The sequence below is a fragment of the Rhinatrema bivittatum genome, chromosome 12 (assembly GCF_901001135.1).
Source record: "Rhinatrema bivittatum chromosome 12, aRhiBiv1.1, whole genome shotgun sequence".
NCBI classification, from domain to species: Eukaryota; Metazoa; Chordata; class Amphibia; order Gymnophiona; family Rhinatrematidae; genus Rhinatrema; species Rhinatrema bivittatum.
In genome coordinates, this window is record NC_042626.1 from 80,313,426 (window position 1) to 80,337,040 (window position 23,615).

The 23,615-nt window shown below is 50.6% G+C and overlaps 1 protein-coding gene across 3 annotated transcripts in view; it reads left to right on the forward strand.

Annotated features, from left to right (window-relative positions):
* Window positions 1-23,615, forward strand: part of LOC115073621 (puromycin-sensitive aminopeptidase-like) — a 325,446-nt gene that overhangs the window by 147,500 nt on the left and 154,331 nt on the right. For all 3 annotated transcript variants that reach the window (XM_029572186.1, XM_029572187.1, XM_029572185.1), the window contains exons 10-11: window positions 5,956-6,120; window positions 6,340-6,444. In XM_029572186.1, coding sequence (XP_029428046.1) covers window positions 5,956-6,120; window positions 6,340-6,444 — 270 coding nt within the window. The remainder of the gene's footprint in view (window positions 1-5,955; window positions 6,121-6,339; window positions 6,445-23,615) is intronic.

Sequence of the window (23,615 nt, forward strand, 5' to 3'; positions counted from 1 at the left end):
GCCTCGCGGTTTAGGAGCTCTGTGGAGATTCCTGACAGGAATTTTCCTCACGGAATTAACTAACTTTAAATTGCCCCACAGGGGTCCCTCCTCTAACTTCTCTCTAGCTGCGGTACTCCGGTAAGTTTTTTGACAGTTTTTCGCCAATTACTGTCAAGTTTGGCCCTTGCGGCCTACTGGCTGTTGTCTGTCCCGCGGCTCGATTTTTTCTATGGCCATGGCATCGGGGTTCCGCCGGTGCCCAGACTGTACTCGCACTATGTCTATCACAGACCCTCATGGCATCTGTGTAATGTGTTTAAGCCGGGAGCATGATGTCCTGACTTACACCAAATGTGCCCTCATGACACCCAAAGGTCGTAAGGCAAGGATGGAGAAGATGGGACTCCTCTTCCGTGCTCACACCCCGACGCCGTCCATCGCATCTACGTCATCTGAACTGGCACCGTCGACGTCGCACAGCATCGACCACCGTCTGGTGACCGTCCACCATTGACGTCTTCACGGCCATCGGCACCCGTTACTCCCCCTCAGGATCGAGGGGATCGTAGGGAGAAACATCGCCATCGGCATCGTAAGTCTCGGACCGTCGAGGGAGCAAAATCATCGACCGAGCCACCGTCCGAGCCACCATTGAAGAAACCCTGTCCAGGAACGGCACCGACCATTCCTGCGACCGGGGCATAGAGGCCACCCTCACCCGATCGGGGTTTGGGAGTCGCAATTCCGCCTGTAAAGGTGGTCCCTCTGACTGTGCCTCCCCCTTCCTCTTCTGTCACGGAGCCGGGGCTGCTTGCTCCAGGTCTCCGGGAAGAACTGGACCGGCTGGTCCAGGAGGCCATCGACAAGGCGATGCAACAACTCCAGATCCCTTCGGCACCGATTGTGGAACCGGTCATCGACCTGATTCCAGCCACGTTGGCACCGCTGCTATCCTGGATGGAGGCGCTCATAACCGCCCTTCCACCGGTGATTCCCGGGTCTCAGATGGCTCCAGTGCGCTCCCCGTTGACAGCTTCATCGGGAGGAGAAACACTGTTCTGCATCCCTCCTTCGGGAGTTTTGCCTCAGCCATCGATGCCGATACGTACATCTGCACCATCGATGCCTTCGATACCGGCACCGATGCCCTCCAGGCCGTCCACGGTGCCCCCGGCGATTTCTTCGATTTTCTCAGAGCCTCGGCCGGGGCCTTCGGGTATCCAACCCCCTTCTCGTCCTACCGGTTAGTCCGCTGATCCTTATGACACCTGGGGTGATGATACTTCTTTAGACACCGATGACTTACCTTCACCTCCCTCTCCTACTGAAAGTAGAAAGCGTTCTCCTCCAGAGGACCTTTCTTTCATTAATTTTGTGAAGGAAATGTCTGAGTTGGTCCCTTTTCAGCTTCAGACGGAGCAGGATGATAGGCACCAGATGATGGAGTTGCTCCAGTTCCTGGATGCCCCTAAAGTGATCACTTCTATTCCCATTCATCAAGTTCTTCTTGACCTCCTCAAAAAGAACTGGGAAAACCCTGGATCCATTGCCCCAGTCCATAGAAAAGCTGACACTACTTATTTAGTGCAGTCAGCCCCCGGCTTTCAAAAATCTCAGCTCGACCACCACTCAGTTGTGGTAGAATCAGCTCAAAAGAAAGCAAAAAGGACGAAGCCTCACTCATCAACCCCTCCTGTTAAGGAACACAAGTTCCTAGACAATATTGGTCGACGAGTGTTCCAAGGGGCCATGCTCATCTCCAGAATTGCTGCTTACCAGCTGTATATGACCCAATACAATAGGGTCATCTTCAAACAGATACAGGACTTCTCTGAAACCCTGCCTGAACAATTCCAAGACCAGCTTCAAATCCTTGTCGTCAAGGGGTTTGAGGCAGGAAAGCATGAGATAAGAACAGCTTACGATATCTTCGACACCTCTACTAGAGTGCCTGCAGCTGCCATTTCGGCAAGACGATGGGCCTGGCTTAAATCTTCTGACCTTCGCCCAGAAGTACAAGACAGGCTATCTGACCTACCATGTGTAGGAGACAATCTGTTCGGTGAGCAGATCCAGCAAATGGTGACTGAATTAAAGGACCATCATGAGACCCTTAAACAGCTCTCATCGATACCTTCTGACTTCCCCTTAAGACAGCCCTTCATGAAGGACTCTAAGAAGTCATTCTTCCGTCCAAGGAAGTACTATCCTCCACCAGCAAGGTCCCGAACTACGAGACCTTTTCAAAAGCCTCAGCCTCGTCAGGCCTGAAAGCAAAAGCCACAAGCAGCTCCCCACCCGGGGCCTGCTTCAGGTTTTTGACTTTCATTTGGAGAGCAGCAGCCTGATTCCTCTGCCAAGCATACCAGTGGGAGGTCGATTGTGCCACTTTCACAACATGTGGCAATCAATCACAACCGAACAATGGGTGCTAGCAATCATTGCTCAGGGTTACCACCTAAACTTTCTTGCTCTTCCACCGGACTCACCACCTCTGCAGGCGTGCAGAGTATCCGACCACTCTGTCCTTCTGGAGCAGGAGGTTTCCCTTCTCCAGTTAAGAGCAATAGAACCCGTCCCACTCTTGCAGCAAGGCCTAGGGTTCTATTCCCGGTACTTTTTGATCCCCAAAAAATCCGGGGGGCTTTGTCCAATTCTGGGCCTACATGCTCTCAACAAATACCTCCAGTGGGAAAAGTTCAAGATGGTAACCTTGGGCTCACTTCTACCTCTTCTACAAAGAGGAGACTGGCTCTGCTCTCTGGACCTCCAGGACACATACACACACATTGCGATCACTCCAACTCATCGCAAGTACCTCAGGTTTTTAGTAGGCCCAAAGCACTATCAATATCGAGTGCTTCCCTTCGGCCTAGCGTCTGCACCACAAGTCTTCACCAAATGCCTCGTAGTTGTAGCAGCTTTCCTCAGGAAAGAAGGTGTGCACGTCTACCCCTATCTGGATGACTGGTTAATCAGGGCTCCAACCCAGCAAGCCGCTCAGTCGTCCCTCGATTTCTCCCTACACACTCTAATTTCTCTAGGATTTCTTGTCAATTACGGGAAATCCTATTTAATCCCATCTCAAAACTTGTCGTTCATTGGGGCAAACTTGGACACTTTACAGGCAAAAGCCTTTCTACCTCGACAACGAGCACTAACACTCGTGGCCCTCACTCACCAGTTGCAATCTCAACATACAGCAACAGCTCGCCAATTCCTCGTCCTGCTAGGACACATGGCGTCCTCCGTCCATGTTACACCAATGGCCCGCCTGGCCATGAGACTCATGCATTGGACTCTGAGGTCACAATGGATTTAAGCTGTTCAGCCTCTGTCGACCATTGTCCACATCACCAACTCACTCTGTCTGTCTCTCGCCTGGTGGAAAGATCAGACCAATCTCCTCCAGGGACTGCCTTTTCAAGTGCCAGATCCTCAAGTCATTCTCACCACCGATGCTTCCAACCTCAGGTGGGGAGCCCACGTGGACAATCTACAGACACAAGGATCTTGGTCTCCAGAGGAAGCCAAACCTCAAATAAACTTTCTAGAACTTCGAGCAATGCGATATGCTCTCAGGGCTTTTCAGGAACGCCTATCAAATCACGTCATCCTGATTCAGACGGACAACCAGGTGGCCATGTGGTACATCAACAAGCAGGGAGGCACAGGCTCCTTCCTCCTGTGTCAGGAAGCTGCGCAGATTTGGGCAGAAGCGCTCTCCCGCTCGATGTACCTCAGGGCCACCTATTTGCCGGGAGTGCACAATGTCTTGGCAGACAAACTGAGTCGTGTCTTCCAACCGCACGAGTGGTCTCTCAATCCCTCTGTAGCGACCTCTCTCTTCCAGCAATGGGGTCATCCCCAGACAGACCTGTTTGCGTCCCCTCAGAACCACAAAGTAGACAATTACTGCTCCCTCATTCGGAGCAAGCGCTCTCAGCCCAGAGATGCATTCTCCCTCTCGTGGGCAACCGGTCTGCTCTATGCGTTCCCTCCACTTCCTCTTCTTTCGAAGACTCTCGTGAAGCTACGTCAGGACAAAGGAACCATGATCCTGATAGCACCTCACTGGCCACGCCAAGTGTGGTTTCCCATACTCCAGGATCTCTCCATCCGCAGGCACATTCCCTTGGGAACGGACTTGCATCTGATCACTCAAAACGACGGATGCCTACGCCATCCCAATCTTCAGGCCTTGTCCCTGACGGCATGGATGTTGATAGGTTAATCCTTCAACCACTTAACCTTTCAGATTCGGTTTCTCGTGTCCTGATTGCTTCAAGGAAGCCTTCCACAAGAAAATCTTATTCCTATAAATGGAAAAGGTACACATCATGGTGCACTTCGCAGTCCCTTGATCCCTTTTCCTGTCCAATCCCAAGGTTTTTGGTCTGTCTCTGGCATTTGTCAGTCAGGTCTAAAAACCTCTTCCATCAGAATGCATGTCAGTGCGGTAGCCGCCTTCCATAAAGGTGTCGGGGATGTCCGTATATCAGTACAACCCCTCGTAACACGATTTTTAAAGGGCTTGCTCCATATCAAGCCACCTTTACGTCCTCCGGCCCCTTCTTGGAACCTTATTCTGGTTCTCGGTCGGCTCATGAAAACTCCATTCGAGCCTCTTCACTCCTGTGACCTAAAATATCTCACATGGAAAGTGATTTTCCTTTTAGCTATCACTTCAGCTCACAGGGTTAGTGAGTTACAGGCCCTAGTTACCTATCTGCCTTACACTAAACTCCTGCAGGACTGGGCGGTACTCCACACTCACCCTAAGTTTTTACCCAAGGTAGTTTTGGAGTTTCACATTAATCAATCCATCATTCTACCTACCTTTTTTCCCAGGCCCCATTCCAATCCAGGGGAACAGGCTCTGCATACCCTTGACTGTAAACTGGCTCTAGCTTTCTATCTAGACCGTACACTTGCCCACAGGAAGAGCACTCAGTTATTCGTCTCTTTCCATCCCAACAAATTAGGGCAACCTGTGGGTAAGTAGACTCTCTCCTCCTGGTTGGCGGACTGCATAGCCTTTTGCTACCAGCAAGCAGGCATTCCTTTTCAAGACCGTGTTAAAGCACACTCTGTGAGGGCCATGGCGTCTTCAGTAGCACACCTAAGATCGGTGCCGCTTCCTGACATTTGCAGGGCTGCCACCTGGAGCTCTCTCCATACCTTCACAGCCCACTATTGCTTGGACAAAGCCGGAAGACAAGATTCCATCTTTGGCCAGTCTGTCCTGCATAACCTATTTCCAATGTGACGTACCAACACCCTTCCGCCTGCCCGGTGGGGTTCAGGATGCCCTCCACCAAATTCCACCCCAGTTGTTGTGCCTGTTGCACGCCGTTGGGTACATTTGGTGCATGTTCGGACATCCTCAGCTCGGTACTCACCCATATGTGAGGACTACCATCCTGCTTGTCCTGTGAGAAAGCAAGTGTTGCTTACCTGTAACAGGTGTTCTCACAGGACAGCAGGATGTTAGTCCTCACGAAACCCGCCTGCTGCCCCGCGGTGTTGGGTTCATAACGTTTTGTTTTATTTTTTCGGCACTGCCTGTAGCTATCAAATAAGACTGAAGGGTGACCCCTGCTGGCTACAGGGTTAGTGCCATGCTGGGCATGCCCAGTAGGGGCCAGTCAAAGTTCTGGAAACTTTGATAGAAGTTTTCCGTGATTGGGTTCCATCCTGATGATGTCACCCATATGTGAGGACTAACATCCTGCTGTCCTGTGAGAACACCTGTTACAGGTAAGCAACACTTGCTTTCCTTCCATTCAGGAGCTGTGAGCCATGGCATCTGCAGATCCCCAGACAGACCTGACCCACAGACAGGCTGATTCCTGTGGTAATGCTTTCATGTATCCTAGACTTCTGCTTCAGGCTGGGTGCCAGGACACAGAGACATGGGAGGCCGACTGAAAACGTATTTAGCTGTTTGCACCTTCTGGTTTGTTCTCTTAGGAATGGTGGACCCATCTATGGCTAAATGAAGGCTTTGCATCGTGGATTGAGTATCTGTGTGTGGATCATTGTTTCCCTGAATATGATATTTGGACCCAGTTTGTTTCAGCTGATTACACTCGAGCACAGGAGCTGGATGCCTTGAATAACAGTCACCCCATTGAAGTGAGTCCATATCTGCTGTTTTATATTTGTGTACTGGACTGCTCAAAATACATAATGCACAACCTGTGTTACTGCTCATCGGGAGGGACGAGATTGGCTCCTATCAGTAAAACTATAGCTGGGAAGCTGCTGCTCTTGTGACCAAGGTGATGGATGTGGGCATTTTCAGGTGGGGGATACCGGGGTTTGACAATCCTTTTTCTGTGGCTTCCTCCCTAGGTCTCTGTAGGCCATCCATCAGAAGTGGATGAAATCTTTGATGCTATTTCTTACAGTAAAGGCGCATCTGTCATTCGCATGCTGCACGATTATATTGGAGACGAGGTAGGAGACTGGAACTCTAGTGTGATGTATTCTTTTCTTCAGGTTTAAAGAGTAGTTTGTTTTGCTTAGGTTTCCTTTGGCTGTGGGACTAGGAGCGGCTGCTTTCATGGGGTCCAGGGCCTGCTGTCGGCTATACTGATCAATGTGGCCTTCAGGGACTGAATGGTTAGGCTCAGTTGAACAGTGGTGGACTGTTCTGGTGTCTTAGCCAATGCTAAGAGAGAGAACACCATACTTGAAGAGCTAGAGGGAAAAGGAAAGGAAGATGGTAAAGGAAATCCAGAGGAGCGAGACAATAGGCTGAGGATTGGAGAAAGACTCAAGGAGAACTGGTAGCACACAGTTGGTGTGGGGAAGGGAGTTTCCCCGAACGTACCTGGATCAGTCCAGACCATGGGTTGAGCCTCCTGTCCAGCAGATGGAGACAGACTAAAACTGAAAAGGGTATCCTATATCAGGACAGAGCCTACCCTGCAGCCCTTCAGTATTTGTCTGTCTCCAGCAAATGGATCAGCTCACCCTGCGGTTCCCTGATCTTGGCTAGTTAGCCCTTTCCCAGTTTGGGTACTTTCTCTTAAAGGATCAAGCAAGTACTTTTTTAATTTGTTTGGGTTTTCAAAAAAAAAAAAAAAAAAAAAGAATTGGCTCTGTTTGTTTGGTTTTTCTCTCTCAAGAGACAGCACTGTCTCCACGCTCTTGCGGGACTTAGGGGGCCTTGGCCCTTCGTGTTTCCATAGCCTAGGCCCCTGTTCCCAGTGATCCTATTGGGGGTGAAACTGGTGGTCCAGTCATTCTCCCCTCACCTGGCTACTTCTTCCCCGACAGTGCCCTCAGTGAATGTGCATTCACATGCATCCAGTTTTATGAAGTTAAAAAAAAAAATCTCCACAAGCCAGTCTATTTTTACTTCTGGGGCATATCGATACACTTCTTTCTCCGGCAGCCAGGGTGTTGTTAATAGAGGAGCGTACAGGGTTCGGTCTTCTGCCTCCGCTCCTCCTGGCAGCAAAGTTCAGTTCATCAGCTGTTTTTTTTTTCCTTCACATCGCGGCTCCTCTTCAGCGAGAATGCTGCGATCACACTGCTGCCTTGCTTGTGGTGAGCCCTCGATGCGTCTCTCACGTGAGGGGCTCTGTTCCTCATGTTTGCCAGGTGGGGAAGGTCCCTCCCCGGCAGCGCTGACAAAACAAGCCCGGGGTTGCTCCTCGCAACGTGTGGCCAGGCCGTTCTCGGGTCTGCAAACCACGGGAACGGCGGCCATCTTAGAGGTTTCACAGCTCCCGATTCAGAGCTGCTCAGCGCAGAAGATTCATATTTTTTGGAGTCTTCCCCCCCACCCCCCCCTCGGCAAGTCTAGGCCACGTTTTTCGTCGGAATTTGTGCTTCTCATGCACAAATCCTATCTGGCCAGCTTGCAGGAGGAGGACCCTTCACCAGGTCCCCTGCCGGCCAAACTCCCACGGGCTGGCCCCTCCGCTCGCTCGTGCGGCTCCGGGTGCGAGTGGTCCCGGGGGCCCCTCTTTTCCTGGACCCTCCGGCGCCTCTGGGGACCCCTGATCCGAATCTGGACTTGGTGGAGACGCTCCCCCCTCTGGAAGGGGATGACCCCAGCGTTCTCCGTTTATTTCAGAAAGAAGAGTTGGAACCCATCATTCCTTTTGTCCTTCAGGAGTTAGGGATTGAGGGGCCGCCGGCGGATACTCTTACCGCCACGCTGCCAAAGCACATGGACCTGGTCCTGGCGGGACTTAGGGCTCCGGCTTGTGCTTTTTCTTTTCACCCTATGCACAAATTGCTGCTCCTTCAGGAATGGGAAGCTCCTGAGGCGGGGCTCCGTGTCGGGAGAGCCATGGACAAGCTTTATCCGCTCCCGGAGGACTGCCTGGAAATGCTGAAAATTCCCATGGTGGATTCTTCAGTCTCCGCTGTTACCAAGCACACCACTATTCCACTGGTGGGTGCTACGGCCTTGAAGGATGTACAGGATCGCAAGCTCAAATTCCATCTTAAGCGTATCTTCGAGGTTCTAGCTTTGGGAGTCTGGGTGACTATTTGCAGCAGTCTCATGCAGCGGGCAAGCCTTAGGTGGGTTCAACAATTACTCGTCACCCAGAGGCGGAGCAGGCTGAACGGTTGGAAGGCGCCATTGCATATGGGGCGGCTTCTCTGTACGATCTCAGTGTCCAGGCGAAAGCGATGACCTCGGCAGTAACTGCCAGAAGGCTCCTCTGGTTACACACTTGGTCAGCGGACCAGTTGTCCGAGGCGTGGTTGGGCACTCTGCCTTTTAAAGGTAAGTTGCTCTTTGGCGAGGACCTTGAGCAGCTCATTAATTCCTTGGGTGAGAACAAGGTTCATAAGCTGCCTGAGGACCGACTGAAACAATCCCGAGTGTTTGTGCCTTCCCGTTCCCGGTTTTGGGGCCAACGTAGATATACGGCCCGAGGGCATGGTGCTTTTTCTAGGGGTTACCCTTCCAGGTCTCAATCTTGGTCTCAACCCTTTCGAGGTTGCTGGCCCTTCCAAGAGGGGGCATCTCAGCATACCACCCCGAAGCCTACTTCCCAATGAGATTCGGTCGACCCATTCCTCCGTTCCCAATCTAGGGGGTCGTCTCTCCCTATTTTTCGAGGAATGGGTCAAGATCACGTCGGACCAGTGGGTTCTTGAGATTATCCGAGACTGTTACGCTTTAGAATTTTCTCGATCTGCCGGACTTCTCTGTAGTCTCACCTTGCGGATGTCTGAAGTGGGATGCAGTGGCCCAAACCCTTACCAGGCTCCAGCGGAAGAGCTTGGCGCCAGCCAGTATTCCATCTGCTTCATAGTACCAAAGAAGGAAGATTCCTTTCACCTGATCTTGGACCTCAAAAGGGTCAACCGGGCCCTCAAGGTGCCCCATTTTGATATGGAGACCCTGAGGGCAGTCATAGCAGCTGTTCATCCTCGCGAATACCTGGCCTCTTGACCTAACGGAGGAGTACTTACACATTCCGATCCGCCCCGAACACCAGAAGTTCCTTCGCTTCCACGTTCTGGGCCAACACTTTCAGTTCCGGGTGCTGCCCTTCGGTCTCTCCACCGCGTCGCGCACCTTCACCAAGGTCATGGTGGTGGTGGCGGCTGCTTTCTGCCGGGAAGGAGTCTTGGTCCATCCTTATCTGGACGACTGGCTCTTGAGGGCCAAGATGGAGGTTCTCTGCCGGCAGGTGGTCGACCGGGTTCTTGCTCTTGTTACCTCTCTTGGGTGGATAGTCAACTTCCCCAAAAGCCATCTACAGCCTTCCCAGATGTTAGAATTTCTTGGGGCACGCTTCGATACTCATCTCGGCAAGGTGTTTCTGCCCAGTGCTTGGGCATTCAAGCTCATCGACCAGGTGCTCAACCTTATCTTGCTCCTGCTCTCGATGACGTGGGAATACCTCCCGGTCCTGGGGACTATGGCCTCCACCATTGACCTAGTCCCCTGGGCTTTTGCGCATATGCGACCGTTACAGAGAGCTTTGCTATCCCTCTGGCAGCCGGTGTCGGAACAGTTTCAAATGGTTCTTCCGCTTTTGACCTCTATCATTGCAGACATACAGTGGTGGCTTTCGCTTCCACATCTTCTGAGGGGAATGCCTCTTCAGACTCTCTACAGTGGATCATCTCACTACGGATGCCAGTCTCTCCGGCTGGGGAGCAGTCTGTCAGTCTCAGGCCACGCAGGGGCACTGGTCCCCAGTCCAATCCTGATGGCACATCAATCGGCTGGAAGCCCGGGCGGTTTGCCTGGCTCTACAGGAGTTTCTACCCGTGCTCCGAGGCAAGGCGGTGAGGGTCCTCTCAGACAACTGCATTACGGTAGCTTATATCAACAGGCAGGGGGCACTCGGTGTCGCCTAGTGGCCCTGGAAGCCAGCCGGCTCCTTGTCTGGGCGGAGCGTCACCTGGACTGCCTGGCGGCCTCCCACATAGCGGGCAAGGAGAATGTGCAAGCCGATTTCCTCAGTTGCCAGCGTCTTGATCCGGGAGAGTGGGAGCTCTCAGATGAAGCCATGGAATTGATCTTCAGCAGGTGGGGGTCCCCCGTACCTGGACCTCATGGCGACCTTGAGCAATTCCAAAGCCAACAGGTTCTTCAGCCGCTGGAGGGAGCACTGTTCGGAGGGAGTGAATGCTCTCGCTCTCCCCTGGCCCTCTGACGTCCTCCTCTACGTATTTCCTCAGTGGCTTCTCGTGGGAAAAGTTCTACAAAGAATAGAACTTCACGAGTGTCCGGTCATCCTGGTAGCACCCGAATGGCCCCGCAGGCCGTGGTTCGCGGATCTGGTCAACCTGGCGTCGGACGGGCCTCTTCGTCTCTGCCATCTTCCTCATCTGCTTCGGCAGGGTCCCGTATTTTTCGACCAGGCGGTTTGCTTTTGTCTAGTGGCCTGGCTTTTGAACTGAGATGTCTGAGGCATAAAGGCTATAAGGAGGAGGTGATTACCACTTTCCTGCGGGCGCGGAAGTCATCTATATCTTTGGCTTATGTTCACGTTTGGAAAGTCTTTGAGAATGTCTGTTCTGAATCGGGTGTCTCGCGCATTCGGCACCAGTCTCCGTGGTTCTTTCCTTTCTTCAGAAAGGCCTCTCCAAGGGTCTTTCCTTCAATTTGTTGCGTGTCCAAGTGTCCGCTCTTGGTTCTCTTCTCAGTCGAGTAGAAGGGCACACCTTGGCGTCTCACCCGAACATGTCTCGGTTTTTTGAAGGGCGCCAAACATTTGAGGCCACATGTCCATCCTGGAATCTCAATTTAATCCTCCAGGCTCTGTGTGGCTCCATTCGAACCTCTCCGTCGGGCTACTCTAAAGGATCTTACGCTTAAAGCAGTTTTCTTAGTGTCTATTTGTTCCGCTCGTCGGATTTCGGAGATTCAAGCGCTGTCCTGTCGGGAGCCCTTTCTGCGTTTTTCTGATTCGGGAGTCTCTCTCAAAACTGTTCCTTCCTTTTTGCTGAAGGTCGTTTCTTCCTTCCATGTTAATCAATCGGTGGAGCTTCCCGCATTCTCTCCGGAGGACGTTGCGAGTCCCGCTGGGGGCGATCTTTGCCGGCTTGATGTAAAACGCGTGTTACTCCGTTATCTTCAAGTCACCAATGAGTTTTGAATCTCCGATCATCTTTTTGTCCTCCTTGAGTGGTCCAAATAGGGGCAAAGAGGCTTCTAAGACTACTATTGCTCGGTGGTTGAAGGAAGCGATTTCCTCGGCATATCTTTGCCAAGGCCGGACAGTTCCTGAGGGCTTGAAGGCTCACTCTGCGTTCTCAGGCTACTTCGTGGGCAGAGAGTCACTCTGTTTCTCCACTAGAAATCTGCAGGGCCGCTACATGGACATCCTTGCATACCTTTGCTCGGCATTACCGTCGAGATGTGCACGCACCGGTCTTTGGTTCTTTTGGGCGGCAGGAGCTTCGAGCGGGACGGTCTCGGTCCACCCAGTTTAGGGAAGCTTTGGTACATCCCACGGTCTGGACTGATCCGGGTACATACAGGGAAAGGAAAATTAGTTCTTACTTGTTAATTTTCGTTCCTGTAGTACCACGGATCAGTCCAGACGCCCTTCCCTGGTTTCTTTCCTTTTCTGCCGTCCGCTCGAAGCTTTTCCTACAAGTCTCTGGATGAATGTCACCTATCATTATCTTACGGACATCGGAAGCATCTGTATTGATGACCAAGGATATGCAAGAGCGCTATTCTACAGAGTCCATTCCTTGTTGATAATTGTTTCATTTGTTACTCATTTGAGTCTTGATTACTTGCTTGATCTCTTTTCTGGGTTATCTTAGTTCTTATCTGCTTTGACGATGGTTATACTGAAGGACTGCAGGGTAGGCTCTGTCCTGATATAGGGTACCCTTTTCAGTTTTAGTCTGTCTCCATCTGCTGGACAGGAGGCTCAACCCATGGTTGAGCCTACAGGAACGAAAATTAACAGGTAAGAACTAATTTTCCTATAAAAGTGTGGTTCGGCAGGATTGAGAAGATCGTGCAGTCCTGCTTTGGTGTCTGTAAATGCATCCTGCTCTGTTTCCATGTCTCTCTCTCTGAAGTTTTTTGTAAGTTCCAGTTCCCTGTACGTACCCGGATCAGTCCAGACTCCTGGGTTTGGCCCCCCCCTCTAGCAGATGGAGACAGAGCAGTTACTATAATAACGCTCCGCCTATAAATAGAATGGTGCCACCTACAGTCCGGCAGTATTCCTCTGTCTCCAGCAGATGGTGGGGTGCCAAACCTACAGTCTGGCCTGTGTGGTAGTTTGTTTTGGGAGTTAGTCAGTTAGGTGTTTTTTTTGGTTCCTTTTCTTATTTCTTAATCAATTTGCCTTAAAAAAAAAAACAAAAAAAAAACCAACAAAAAACCTTAGTCACAGCAGTGTTATCTTCAGCCTCCCAGGGGGTTGTGAGGTCCTGAGAGGGCCATCCCCCACTGGTCATGAGGCAGCTGCATAAGAGGGTAGAGGACTCTAATTTCTTTCTTGGGCAGCTTTGGGTGCGACACTGGGGAGCCCGGTCCATTCCACCCTACAGGAATCAGCACCTTGGACCACTGCTGGGCAAGTTTCTTTAAAAAAAAAAAAAAAAAAAAAAAAGTTTCTTTTCATTCTGCTGGCAGTATCGCGGCGCTCTTTACTTCCTGGAGCGGGTGTGAGTTAATTTTGAGATTTTTTCTTGTCAGTGTAAATTTCTGTTTTCTCTCGATGCCGCAATCTTCTTCATGCCGCGTGTGTGGCTCGGCCTGCGTGCGCCTTTCATGGGAGGGCATATGCGCCATGTGTTTGCTGGGGGGGAGGGGTCCTCCAGGGCCATTAATGCTATCAAAATAGTGGAAACTAAATCTGCCTGAGTGTCTGCAGGCTCAGATACTGCAGGTCAAGCTGGTGCTGACCTGTTCCTGCTCAGGACGGGAATGGATGCCATTTTGCAGTCTTTCAGAGCTGCCATTTGTGCTGCGATGGAGGAGGGGTTTTTACCGCCTCCTTCTCCTCAGCAGAGGGTTCCCAGGTGAAAGGGACCTTTTGCATCATGATTTGCCAGCAACAGAGGATAGCCCCGAGGGGGTTTCTGACTCCTCCTCTTTCTCGTCGGACTTTGTTTTACTGCTCCATAAAGCTTATAAAGCAAAAAAATCAGGGAAGCAGCAATCTGGCTTAAAATCCGTGTCTCTGCGGTCCAAGCCTATTTCCAAGAAACGCTCTAGGTCTCAGGGGGCTGCTAACCCATCGAGACCTAAGCGCCCTCTCCGAACAGGGGTCCCTCAGACTGACTCAGATACCTCTGATCAAGTTACTGATCCTGGAGACGCAGACCCTCAGTCCCAGCCCCTGCAGGGGGTAGATGGGGACTTTGATGGGCCATCAGCAAGGCTCAGCAAGGGGTTCGTATGTCACGGAAGGTGACGACCCAAAGGTGGTCTGTCTCTTTAGGAGAGAGGAGTTGAGACCTCTTATTCACTGAGCTGGGCATTGAAGGTCCACCTGAGGAGTCCAAACTGGAAGTGATGGATCCAGTTTTACTGGGTCTGAGAGGCCCTGCTACCTCCTTCCCTTTCCATTTCTCGGCTACGGACTTGCTGTTCTGGGAGTGGGATACCCTGGACCTCAGATTGAAGGTCAGTAAAGCCATTGATAAGCTATATCATCTGCCGGAGGATACTTTAGAGCTGCTTTGAGTGCCCAAGTTGGATGAGGCAGTATCCGTGGTCACCAAGAAGACCACGATCCCAGTCACAGGGGCCACAGCACTCAAAGACCTCCAAGACAGGAAGTTGGAGTTGCAGCTTAAAAAGATTTTTGAGGTATCTGCACTAGGAGTGTGGGTGGCCATGTGCGGTAATTTTGCCTTGAGAGCAGGCCTCTGCTGGGTTCAGCAGTTGCAGGCCAACGTGGATTTCTCGGATGAGGAGGCTGCTCAAGCAGACCGTCTAGAAGCTTCAATGGCTTGCACTGCTGATGCACTTCACGACCTAGTGAGGACCTCGGTGAGATCCATGGTATCTGCGGTCTCAGCTTGGAGACTCCTGTGGTTAAGAAACTGGTCGGGAGATGTCCTTCAAGGCACAGCTGGGTTCTTTACCTTTTACGGGTAAATTGCTTTATTGAAAGGACTTGGAAGATTTGATTCAATCTCTGGGAGAGAATAAGGTTCACCGCCTGCCAGAGGGGAGAGGCCTAAGTCAGGAGGGACTTTCTCGTCCCGGGCCAGATTCAGAGGGAATCGGCGCTTCTGACCAGCTAGAGTCCCCATTTCATCTTTTTGTCAGATACCAATTAGGCAACAGTCCTGGTTCCAGCCCTTTCGGAGTAGAAGATTCACAGAGCTGGGAATTCCAAGTCTACTTCAGGGGCTAAGTCTTCACAATGAAGGGGCGCTGGTCCATTCCTCAGTGCCTGCGGTAGGGGGCAGACTATCCCTATTTTTTGAGGAATGGGCCATGGTAACAACGGACCAGTGGGTGCTGGCAGTGATAAGACAAGGCTATGCCTTAGATTTTGCATTGTGTCCTCTGGACAGGTTTCTCATCTCTCCCTGCGGTTACGTAACCAAGCGAAGAGCGGTCCAGGAAACTTTGCAGCGCCTGCGGCAGTTAGGAGCCATTGTCCCAGTACCTCCAGAGGCAAGAAGGAAGGGCCATTATTCCATTTACTTCATGGTGCCAAAGAAAGAGGGATACTTTTGGCCCATTCTGGTTCTTAAATGAGTGAACAGATGCCTCAGGGTGCCATGTTTTTGCATGGAAACGCTCTGGTCAGTCATTGCTTTCTTGCGAAAGGGAGAGTTTCTGGCATCCCTGGATCTCACGGAGGCGTACCTTCATATAGGTATCCGGTTGGATCACCAGAAGTTCCTTTGTTTTGCAATACTGGGTCAGCATTTTCAGTTTTGAGCGCTGCCCTTTGGGCTGGCCACCGTGCCAGGACGTTCACCAAGGTAATTGTAGTTGTGGGAGTCCATCTCTGGAAGGAAGGGCTGCTGGTACATCCCTACCTGGACGACTGGCTGATTCGAGCGAAGTCGGAACCACTGGCTCGGTTGGCGGTTCACAAGATACTCCAGCTACTTCAGTCGCTGGGCTGGGTGGTCAATTTATCCAAGAGCAGGCTCGTGTCCTCTCAGTCCTTGGAATATTTGGGGGCTCTATTTGACACACAGCAGGCAGAGTATTTCTTTCCACAGAACGCATTTCCAAATTTCAGGTTCAAGTAAGAGCCTTGTTACTCAAGCATCCTCCCAGGGTCCGGGATTACTTGCAAGTTCTCGGCTCAATGACCTCAATCTGGGAACTGGTTCCCTGGGCCTTTGCTCATATGCGGCCTTTACAGGCCGCGTTGCTTTCCCGCTGGAATCCAGTCTCTGAACTGTTTCTTCTTTCTCTCCCACTGACAGATACAGCACGGTCCAGTCTCGATTTGGTGGCTGGTAACAGACAGTCTGACTCGTGGAGTTCCCCTGGAGGTGCCCGACTGGACAGTGGTTACCACGGATGCCAGTCTCTTCGGTTGGGAGGCGGTATGCCAGAGGAAATCTGTACAGGGATTTTGGTCTCCAGAGGAGTCAGTGGTCGATCAATTGTCTGGAGACTCAAGCGGTGTGGTTAGTGTTACAAGTGTTTTGTCCTCTCCTGCAGGGAAGGTCCGTCAGAGTTCTCTCGGACAATGCAACCACAGTAGCGTACATCAGTCGTCAAGGAGGGACTGGAAGTCAGCCAGTGGCAGTCGAGGCTCGTCAATTGATCAGCTGGGCGGAACAGCACTTAGTCAGCACATTGCCGGCGTGGACAATTTGCAGGCAGACTTTCTCAGCCAAAATAGTCTAGATCCCTGGGAATGGGAGTTAGTGGACGCAGCTTTTCAACTAATATGCTACACCTGGGGTGTGCCCAGCATGGATCTCATGGCTACGTTTTGGAATGCCAAGACTCCGCGTTTCTACGCTCGTCGCAGAGGGCGTGGATGCCCTAATCCTGCCCTGGTCCACCGAATTCTACTGTGCATCTTTCCACCTTGGCCGTTTATCGGCAAAGTACTCAGGCGAATAGAGCTCTATCCGGCGTAGGTCATCCTCGTAGCCCCGAAATGGCTCAGACGCCTATGGTTTGCAGACCTCCTCAATCTAGTGGTGATGGGTCTGCTGGGTTTCCAGACAGTCCAGTTCTGCTACATCAAGGGCCCGTCTGGAGGAAGTTGATCGCTTTTGTCTAGCTTGGCTTTTGAAAGGCGACGGTTACGGGGCAAAGGCTATTCTCCAGCCATAGTGGCTACGCTCCTGCGATCGCGTAAGACGTCCACCAACCTTGCATATGTTGGAGTATGGAAGATTTTTTAGGCTTGGTGTTTAGACCGAGATGTTTCTCCTACCCAGGCCTCTGTGTCGGGATATTCTGTATTTTCTTCAGGCTGGTCTGTCCAAGGGCTTGTCGTGCAGTTCCCTCCGTGTGCAGGTGGTGGCTCTTGGTTGTTTGTGTAGCTCTGTGCAAGATGTAGCATTAGCGGCACATCCAGATGTGGCTTGTTTCTTAAGGGGAGCAATGCACTTGCGTCCTCCACTGGGGCATCCTTGTCCGTCTTGGAGTCTAAATTTAGTTCTCACGGCTCTATGTTCGGCACCCTTTGAGCCTTTGAAGAGGGCGACTATGAAGGATCTTACCTTGAAGGTAGTCTTTCTGGTGGCCGTTACATTGACTCGTAGAGTGTTGGAACTCCAAGCTCTTTCCTGTAGAGAGTCTTTTTTGCGGATTTTGGAGTCGGGGGTTTTCATTACGGACAGTGCCTTCCTTTTTTCTGAAAGTGGTTTCTTCCTTTCATTAGACCATTTGGATCCCTTGTCCAGGGATTTGTGGAAGCAGGATGTTCGCAGAGGATTGCTCCGTTACCTGGAGGTTACAAATGACTTTCATGTTTCCGACCATCTTTTTGTGCTCTGGAGTGGCCCCAAGCTGGGTCAGATGCCCTCCAAGACTACCATAGCTTGCTGGCTGAAGGAGACTATTAGCTCGGCCTATCTCCTTCATGGTAGATCTCTTCCTGTTGTCTAAGGGCTCACTCTACTTGTTCACATGTGGCATCTTGGGCAGAGTGCCAGACGGTTTCTCCACAGGAAATTTGCAAGGCGGCTATGTGGAAGTCCTTGCATACATATGCGAGACATTACAGACTGGATGTCCAAGCACCAGGTTCCGGTGGTTTTGGAGAAGGTGTGCTTTGAGTGGGCCTCTCTGGATCCCATCCCAGGTAAGGTAGCTCTGGTACATCCCAGGAGTCTGGACTGATCCGGGTACGTACAGAGAAAGGAAAACTAGTTTCTTACCTTATAATTTTCATTCCTGTAGTACCACTGATCAGTCCAGAGTCCCACCCATCAGAGGCATGGAAGGAAGGGAGAGTCCGCTCGGTTATTATGTAATTAATTTTTAGGTCTGAAGAAATTTGCGATTGTCTATCCTCAAGTGGTTTTACAGGTTTGGTTCCCAGGAGGGTTAAGTGGACCAATTATTTTCCCATCGATAGCAGAGCTGAATTAGCTATGCTGTCATGGAAACTGTTGATCAGGGCCCGGGAGGCGGAGCTTCCTAAGAAGAAAACAGAGCTCTGCTCTGTGCGGCTGCGCGTGAGTTCCCTCGCAGGAAACAGTAATCTCCTCAGTCTGTTTCTTTCCGCGCACGGGAATGCATGCGGAGCTTCGCACTCCTCAGTAGTGTACTTCTTAAAGTAATAAAAAAAATGTCAAATACCGAAACCTTCAGGGTTTAAGCCGTGCTCATGCGGCAAGATCATGTCCATCACAGATGGACATGATCAATGCTACAGATGCCTAGGGCCTGCTCACGATCCGAAGACTTGTGAGCATTGTGGAAGAATGTCGCCAAGATCCCAAAGACAATGGGCTCAGAAGATGGAGAAACTGAAGGCCCGGGCTCGGACCTCGTATGCCTCACCATCAAAGGCACATTCTTCCCTGGGACCGATCGGGGTCAAGATGCCGGGAGGTGCGTCAGGTAATGACGGCAACAGCATCGGGATCCACCCGTGTGCCGGAGGCGTCGACACATGCGCCATTGAAGCCAAAGCAGGCGTTATCTGCGCCGCAGTCAACAAAACCGGCGTAGAAGATGACAAATGCATCGACGCACTGCGTTGACAGCCAGAAGCAGTCGACGCACAACCCGATGTAGGCTTCGAAGCAAGCTTCCACTCCGGCGCTGAAGCCAAAGCAACCAAAGCCTGCGACGCAGAAGTCGAAGCATGTCATACGCTCGGAAAAGGAGTCGACGCATCGACTGACGCACATTATCCAGAAGCCAAGGGACGCATCTAAGGACACGGAAATCCCATTCAAAGCAAAACCATTGATGCAAAAGGGATCCAAATCGACACATATGCAAGAGGATTCATCCTATGCCACTCCCAGCTTCGAAAGGGAGAGGCAGAGGCACTTGTTAGAGCTTGAGACCATTCTCCCCAGAGTCCATGATAAGCCTAGAACTCAGGACAGTCATGGGGACCACTCGAAGGTGCCCAGGCGCCATCATCCAATCAGCTCAAGCCCTCAATCGTCACAACAGTCACCGTTGTCAAAAGGGCAAATGACACAGGAGGTATAAACATCAGAGGACGAATGCATGGAACTACCATCCAGATCCTCTGTCTATTCCTCCTCTAGCTCAAGAGTTTACTCGGATTTTTCTTCAAAATGCTCACACCAAGAGCAAGACCAGAGCTTACAAGAACCTCTTTTCAAAAAGAGGAAACTGAGTAGGGATCTACTCCCACAACCACAGAAGGTGGGAAAGGGAACGGATGAGCTTTTAGCGGCAGCTATCCCTCCACGCCATCAACAACGGCATTCGAAGCCTCCTATACCACCTCATGCGCAACAGGTTTTTTCTCATCTATCTGAAGCGCTTTTGGAGTTTTTTGACTCCCTACAGTCAGCTTTTGCATTCCCTCAATCTCCGTCGGCAAGCATGCCAGGGAGCCAACAACAGACCCCATATCAAAAACCCCACCACAGAGTCAGACTTCACCAGTACCACTTCCACTGTCTCCGATGCTTTTCCATTCCCCCCCAGACACGTCCACTGGTTAACCTTCAGACCCTCCTGAGCCATATTCTCCTCCGGAGGACTTATCGTACCCGAAGTTTTTGGAGAAAGTAGGCGCCATCCTACAGTTGAACATTCAGAAGGTACTGGATCCCAGATCAGAGACGCTAGGTCTACTTAAAATCTTTGATCTGTCGGTGGAATCGACGTCTCTACCATCACACACAGTTCTGGACGCGGTATTAGAAAAGTCGTGGGAAACACTACTCACCACGGTGCCAGTGTCACGCAAGGCGGATTTGAAGTTTCCATCGTGGTTTTAGTCAGTCATGCAGTGAGCTAAAAAATCGAAGTTGCATGCGTCTGCCCCACCGGGAAGGGAAAATCGCAGTCTGGACGACTTTGCACGCAAAACTTTTCATTCTTCCATGCTGTCAGCAAGAATCAGCCAGCATCAATTGTACATTCTGCAGTACCTGTATGAATGCGTCCAGGCAGTCAAGGGCTTACTTTTCACTTCAGTAATGTTCACACATTCAACGCAACAGCCCCTTCTGGACATTGAGGAAGGCATCCATCATCTACTTCACACAGTGTACGAATCATTTGAGACCTCCTCCAGATCATCTGCAACGGCGATTGCAGCTTGTCGCACAGCGTGGCTCCGCACCAGTGCGATTAGGGAAGACGTCCACAGCAAACTTGTGAATCTTCCATGTAAGGGAGGATACCTCTTTGGTGACAAGTTCCAAGAGTCAGTAGCAAATCTCAAGTAACAAGCGGTAGTGGTCCAATCTTTGGCTACTCCATCATCATATCAAACCCCAAGACGATATGTTCCATTGGGATGTAGGTAGTCTTTCTCTAGATGTCCATACAGATCCTACGCCTCCTGCCGGCCGACTTCCTATCACCAGTAGCCTAGACAACAGCAAATGCAATCGCAAAGAGGAAGAGGTTGAGCTAGATCTCAACACGGCACGTGACAGCAACCATCTGTTCCAGCTAAACCATCGCAGTCTTTTTAAGGATTCAACGGCTACCACCACCATCTGTAACACCGCCAGGCAGGATTACATCACAAATAAATGCATGGGCTGCCATAACCTCAGACAGTTGGGTGCTAGACATAGTACAGCGCGGATACCAACTTCCATTTTTACAGCTACCTCCGTTCCCACATCTCCCAAAGACAAACTACAGGAGCCATCAGTCTCAATTAGCAACGGAAATACGATCGCTACAGCAACAGGGAGCCATCCGGTCCATTCCTTTCTCGACCCGCAACATGGGTTTTTATTCACCATACTTAATCATTCCCAAGAAATCGGGGGGTCTTCGCCCAATACTAGACCTCCGAGATCTCAACAAATACTTGGTAAAGGAGAAGTTCAAGATGGTATCCTTAAAAACCATTTTGCCTCTCCTACAACCCACGATTGGATGTGCTCCATAGATCTGAAGGATGCATATACACACATCCCGATACACCCGTCTTCCTGGCATTACCTATCCTTTCAATTCAAGGACAATCACTACCAATATGTAGTTCTTCCATTCGGCCTATCGGCAGCCCCCAGAGTATTTACAAAATGCATGGCAGTGGTGGTGGCCTTCCTCAGGCAGAAAGGTATGAAACTATTTCCATACCTCGACGATTGGCTTCTAGTGGCATCCAGCCCGTCCCTCCTTCTACAACAGCAATAACAATTAATTCAATGCTTAGACTAGTTGGGGCTGATTATCAACTACAGCAAATTAATGTTGTTCCCAACTCAAATCCTGCAGTTCATAGGGGCACGACTGGATACCACTCAGAACAGGGCTTTTCTGCCAGAGGACAGACGATTGGAAATGCAGCGGCTAATGCGTGCTCTCACGTTAAGTCAACGACCCTCTGCACGCCAGATACTGACAGTACTAGGACACATGGCAGCAGCCATTTTTACAGTTCCAAACACGCGACTTCATATGCGATATCTACAATGGGGGTTGAAGCGCCAGTGGAAACAGCACTCTCAACCCTTAAATCAGACGGTGACTCTAACCAAAGCAATGCTATCCGACATAGCTTGGTGGCTAAACAAGTGTACGCTAACCAAGGGTGCCTTATTCTGCACTCCCCCGCACAACATCGTACTTTCCACAGATGCATCTCGGAAAGGGTGGGGAGCACACTTAGATCACCTGGAGACACAGGGGCTATGGTCCCATCACGAACAAAATCTACCAATCAATCTGTTGGAACTCAGAGCAGTTCGCAATGCTATAAAAGCCTTTCTTCCCCAATTGCGGGGTCGTCGAGTAATGGTGTATACGGACAACCAAGTACCAATGTTCTACATAAACAAACAAGGAGGGTCAGGTTCATGGACTCTTTTCAGGGAGACGCTGGTGATTTTCAACCATGGATGTACTCCATCCATCTGTAAGCGACTTATTTACCGGGAGTAGTCAATACCCGAGCAGACAGACTCAGCCGAGTATTCTACCCCCATGAATGGACACTCAATCACCAAGTGGCTCTTGATATATTTGCTCGATGGGGAGTCCCGACAATAGATCTATTTGCCACAGAGAAAAACGCGCAAGTTCCACGGTTCTGCTCGGTTTGGGCCACGCAACACAGGGTGGCTCAAGGTGCATTTCTACTCCCTTGGACGGAGAAATTCATGTACGCATTTCCTCTGATCCCCCTTATCACCAGGACCATTCAAAAGTGTTTCCAAGATGCAACACAACTGATATTAATATCAGTTGTGTTGTGTACCACGGCTGCCTGGCTTGGCCCAGGCAGCCGAGGTACACGTATCTACTGGACCTCTCCATAGAGGAACTCATTTGATTGCCAGATCTGCCAGATCTCTTAATGCAAGAAGCGGGGACTCTCCGACACCCGATGCACTCATCCCTGCACTTGACAGCTTGAAGGCTGAGCGGATCCTCCTGACTGAACAGGGCATTTCTTTACAAGCGCAAGACATCCTGTTGCAGTCACGGAAACCTTCCACTACAAGAACTTATGGGTTTAAGTGGAGAAAGTATTCCACTTGGTGCACATAAAGAGGAATAGCACCCTTGGACTGTTCGCCAGAAGCCCTTCTAGACTATCTGCACAGTTTATACCACAGGGGGTTAGCGACGTCCTCAGTAAGAGTTCATCTAAGTGCTATTGCTGCCTACCATAGGCCACACCAAGGACATTCCATTTCCCTGCACCCAATAATCTCCAGATTCCTAAGTGGCTTACTTCGTCTTCGACCACCGATTGCAAAGCCTCCAATACCAGGGAATCTTAATCTGATCCTGGAACAGCTGATGCTTTCCCCCTTCGAACCACTTGATTTGGCTCATATGAAATACTTCACATGGAAGGTGGTTTTCCTCGTAGCAGTGACCTCAGCACGTCGAGTCAGTGAACTTCAAGCATTGGTCCATTATAGCCCATATCTCCAATTTTATTATCATAAAGTAGTAATGAGAACACACTCATCATTCCTCCCGAAGGTGGTGTCTCAATTTCACTTGAATCAGTCAATTGAACTGCCTACGTTTTTCCCAAAACCTCATCATAATGATAGGGAATGTTCCTTACATACGTTAGACTGCAAACGTGCTTTCTTCTTAGGAAGCTCCGCCTCCCGGGCCCTGATTGACAAGTTCCCATGACAGCATGGCTAAATCATCCAGTTATCTACGGAAACACCATTTATGGTAAGCAAACTTGCTTTTCTTTTTCTTGTTAAAGGGTTATTGTACATAGTTCAAGAGGTTTTGATGAGATATTCTGCTTTGACATTGAGTAATACTGCTGGACTGTAGGTGGCATCATTCTGTTTATAGGCGGAGCGTTGTTTTGGTATCTGCTCTGTCTCCATCTGCTGGGGGAGGGGGGGGGGGGCAAACCCAGGAGTCTGGACTGATCCGTGGTACTACAGGAACGAAAATTATCAGGTAAGAAACTAATTTTCCTTTCCCTGTACATACCCGGATCAGAAAAACAAACCGGAAACCGATCCAATACTGCAGTAGCAACCAAAAGACAAGAGGACCGGTGAACACCAGGAATTCTTTATTCTGCACAAACCATCATAAAAAGCCCGACTCAGAC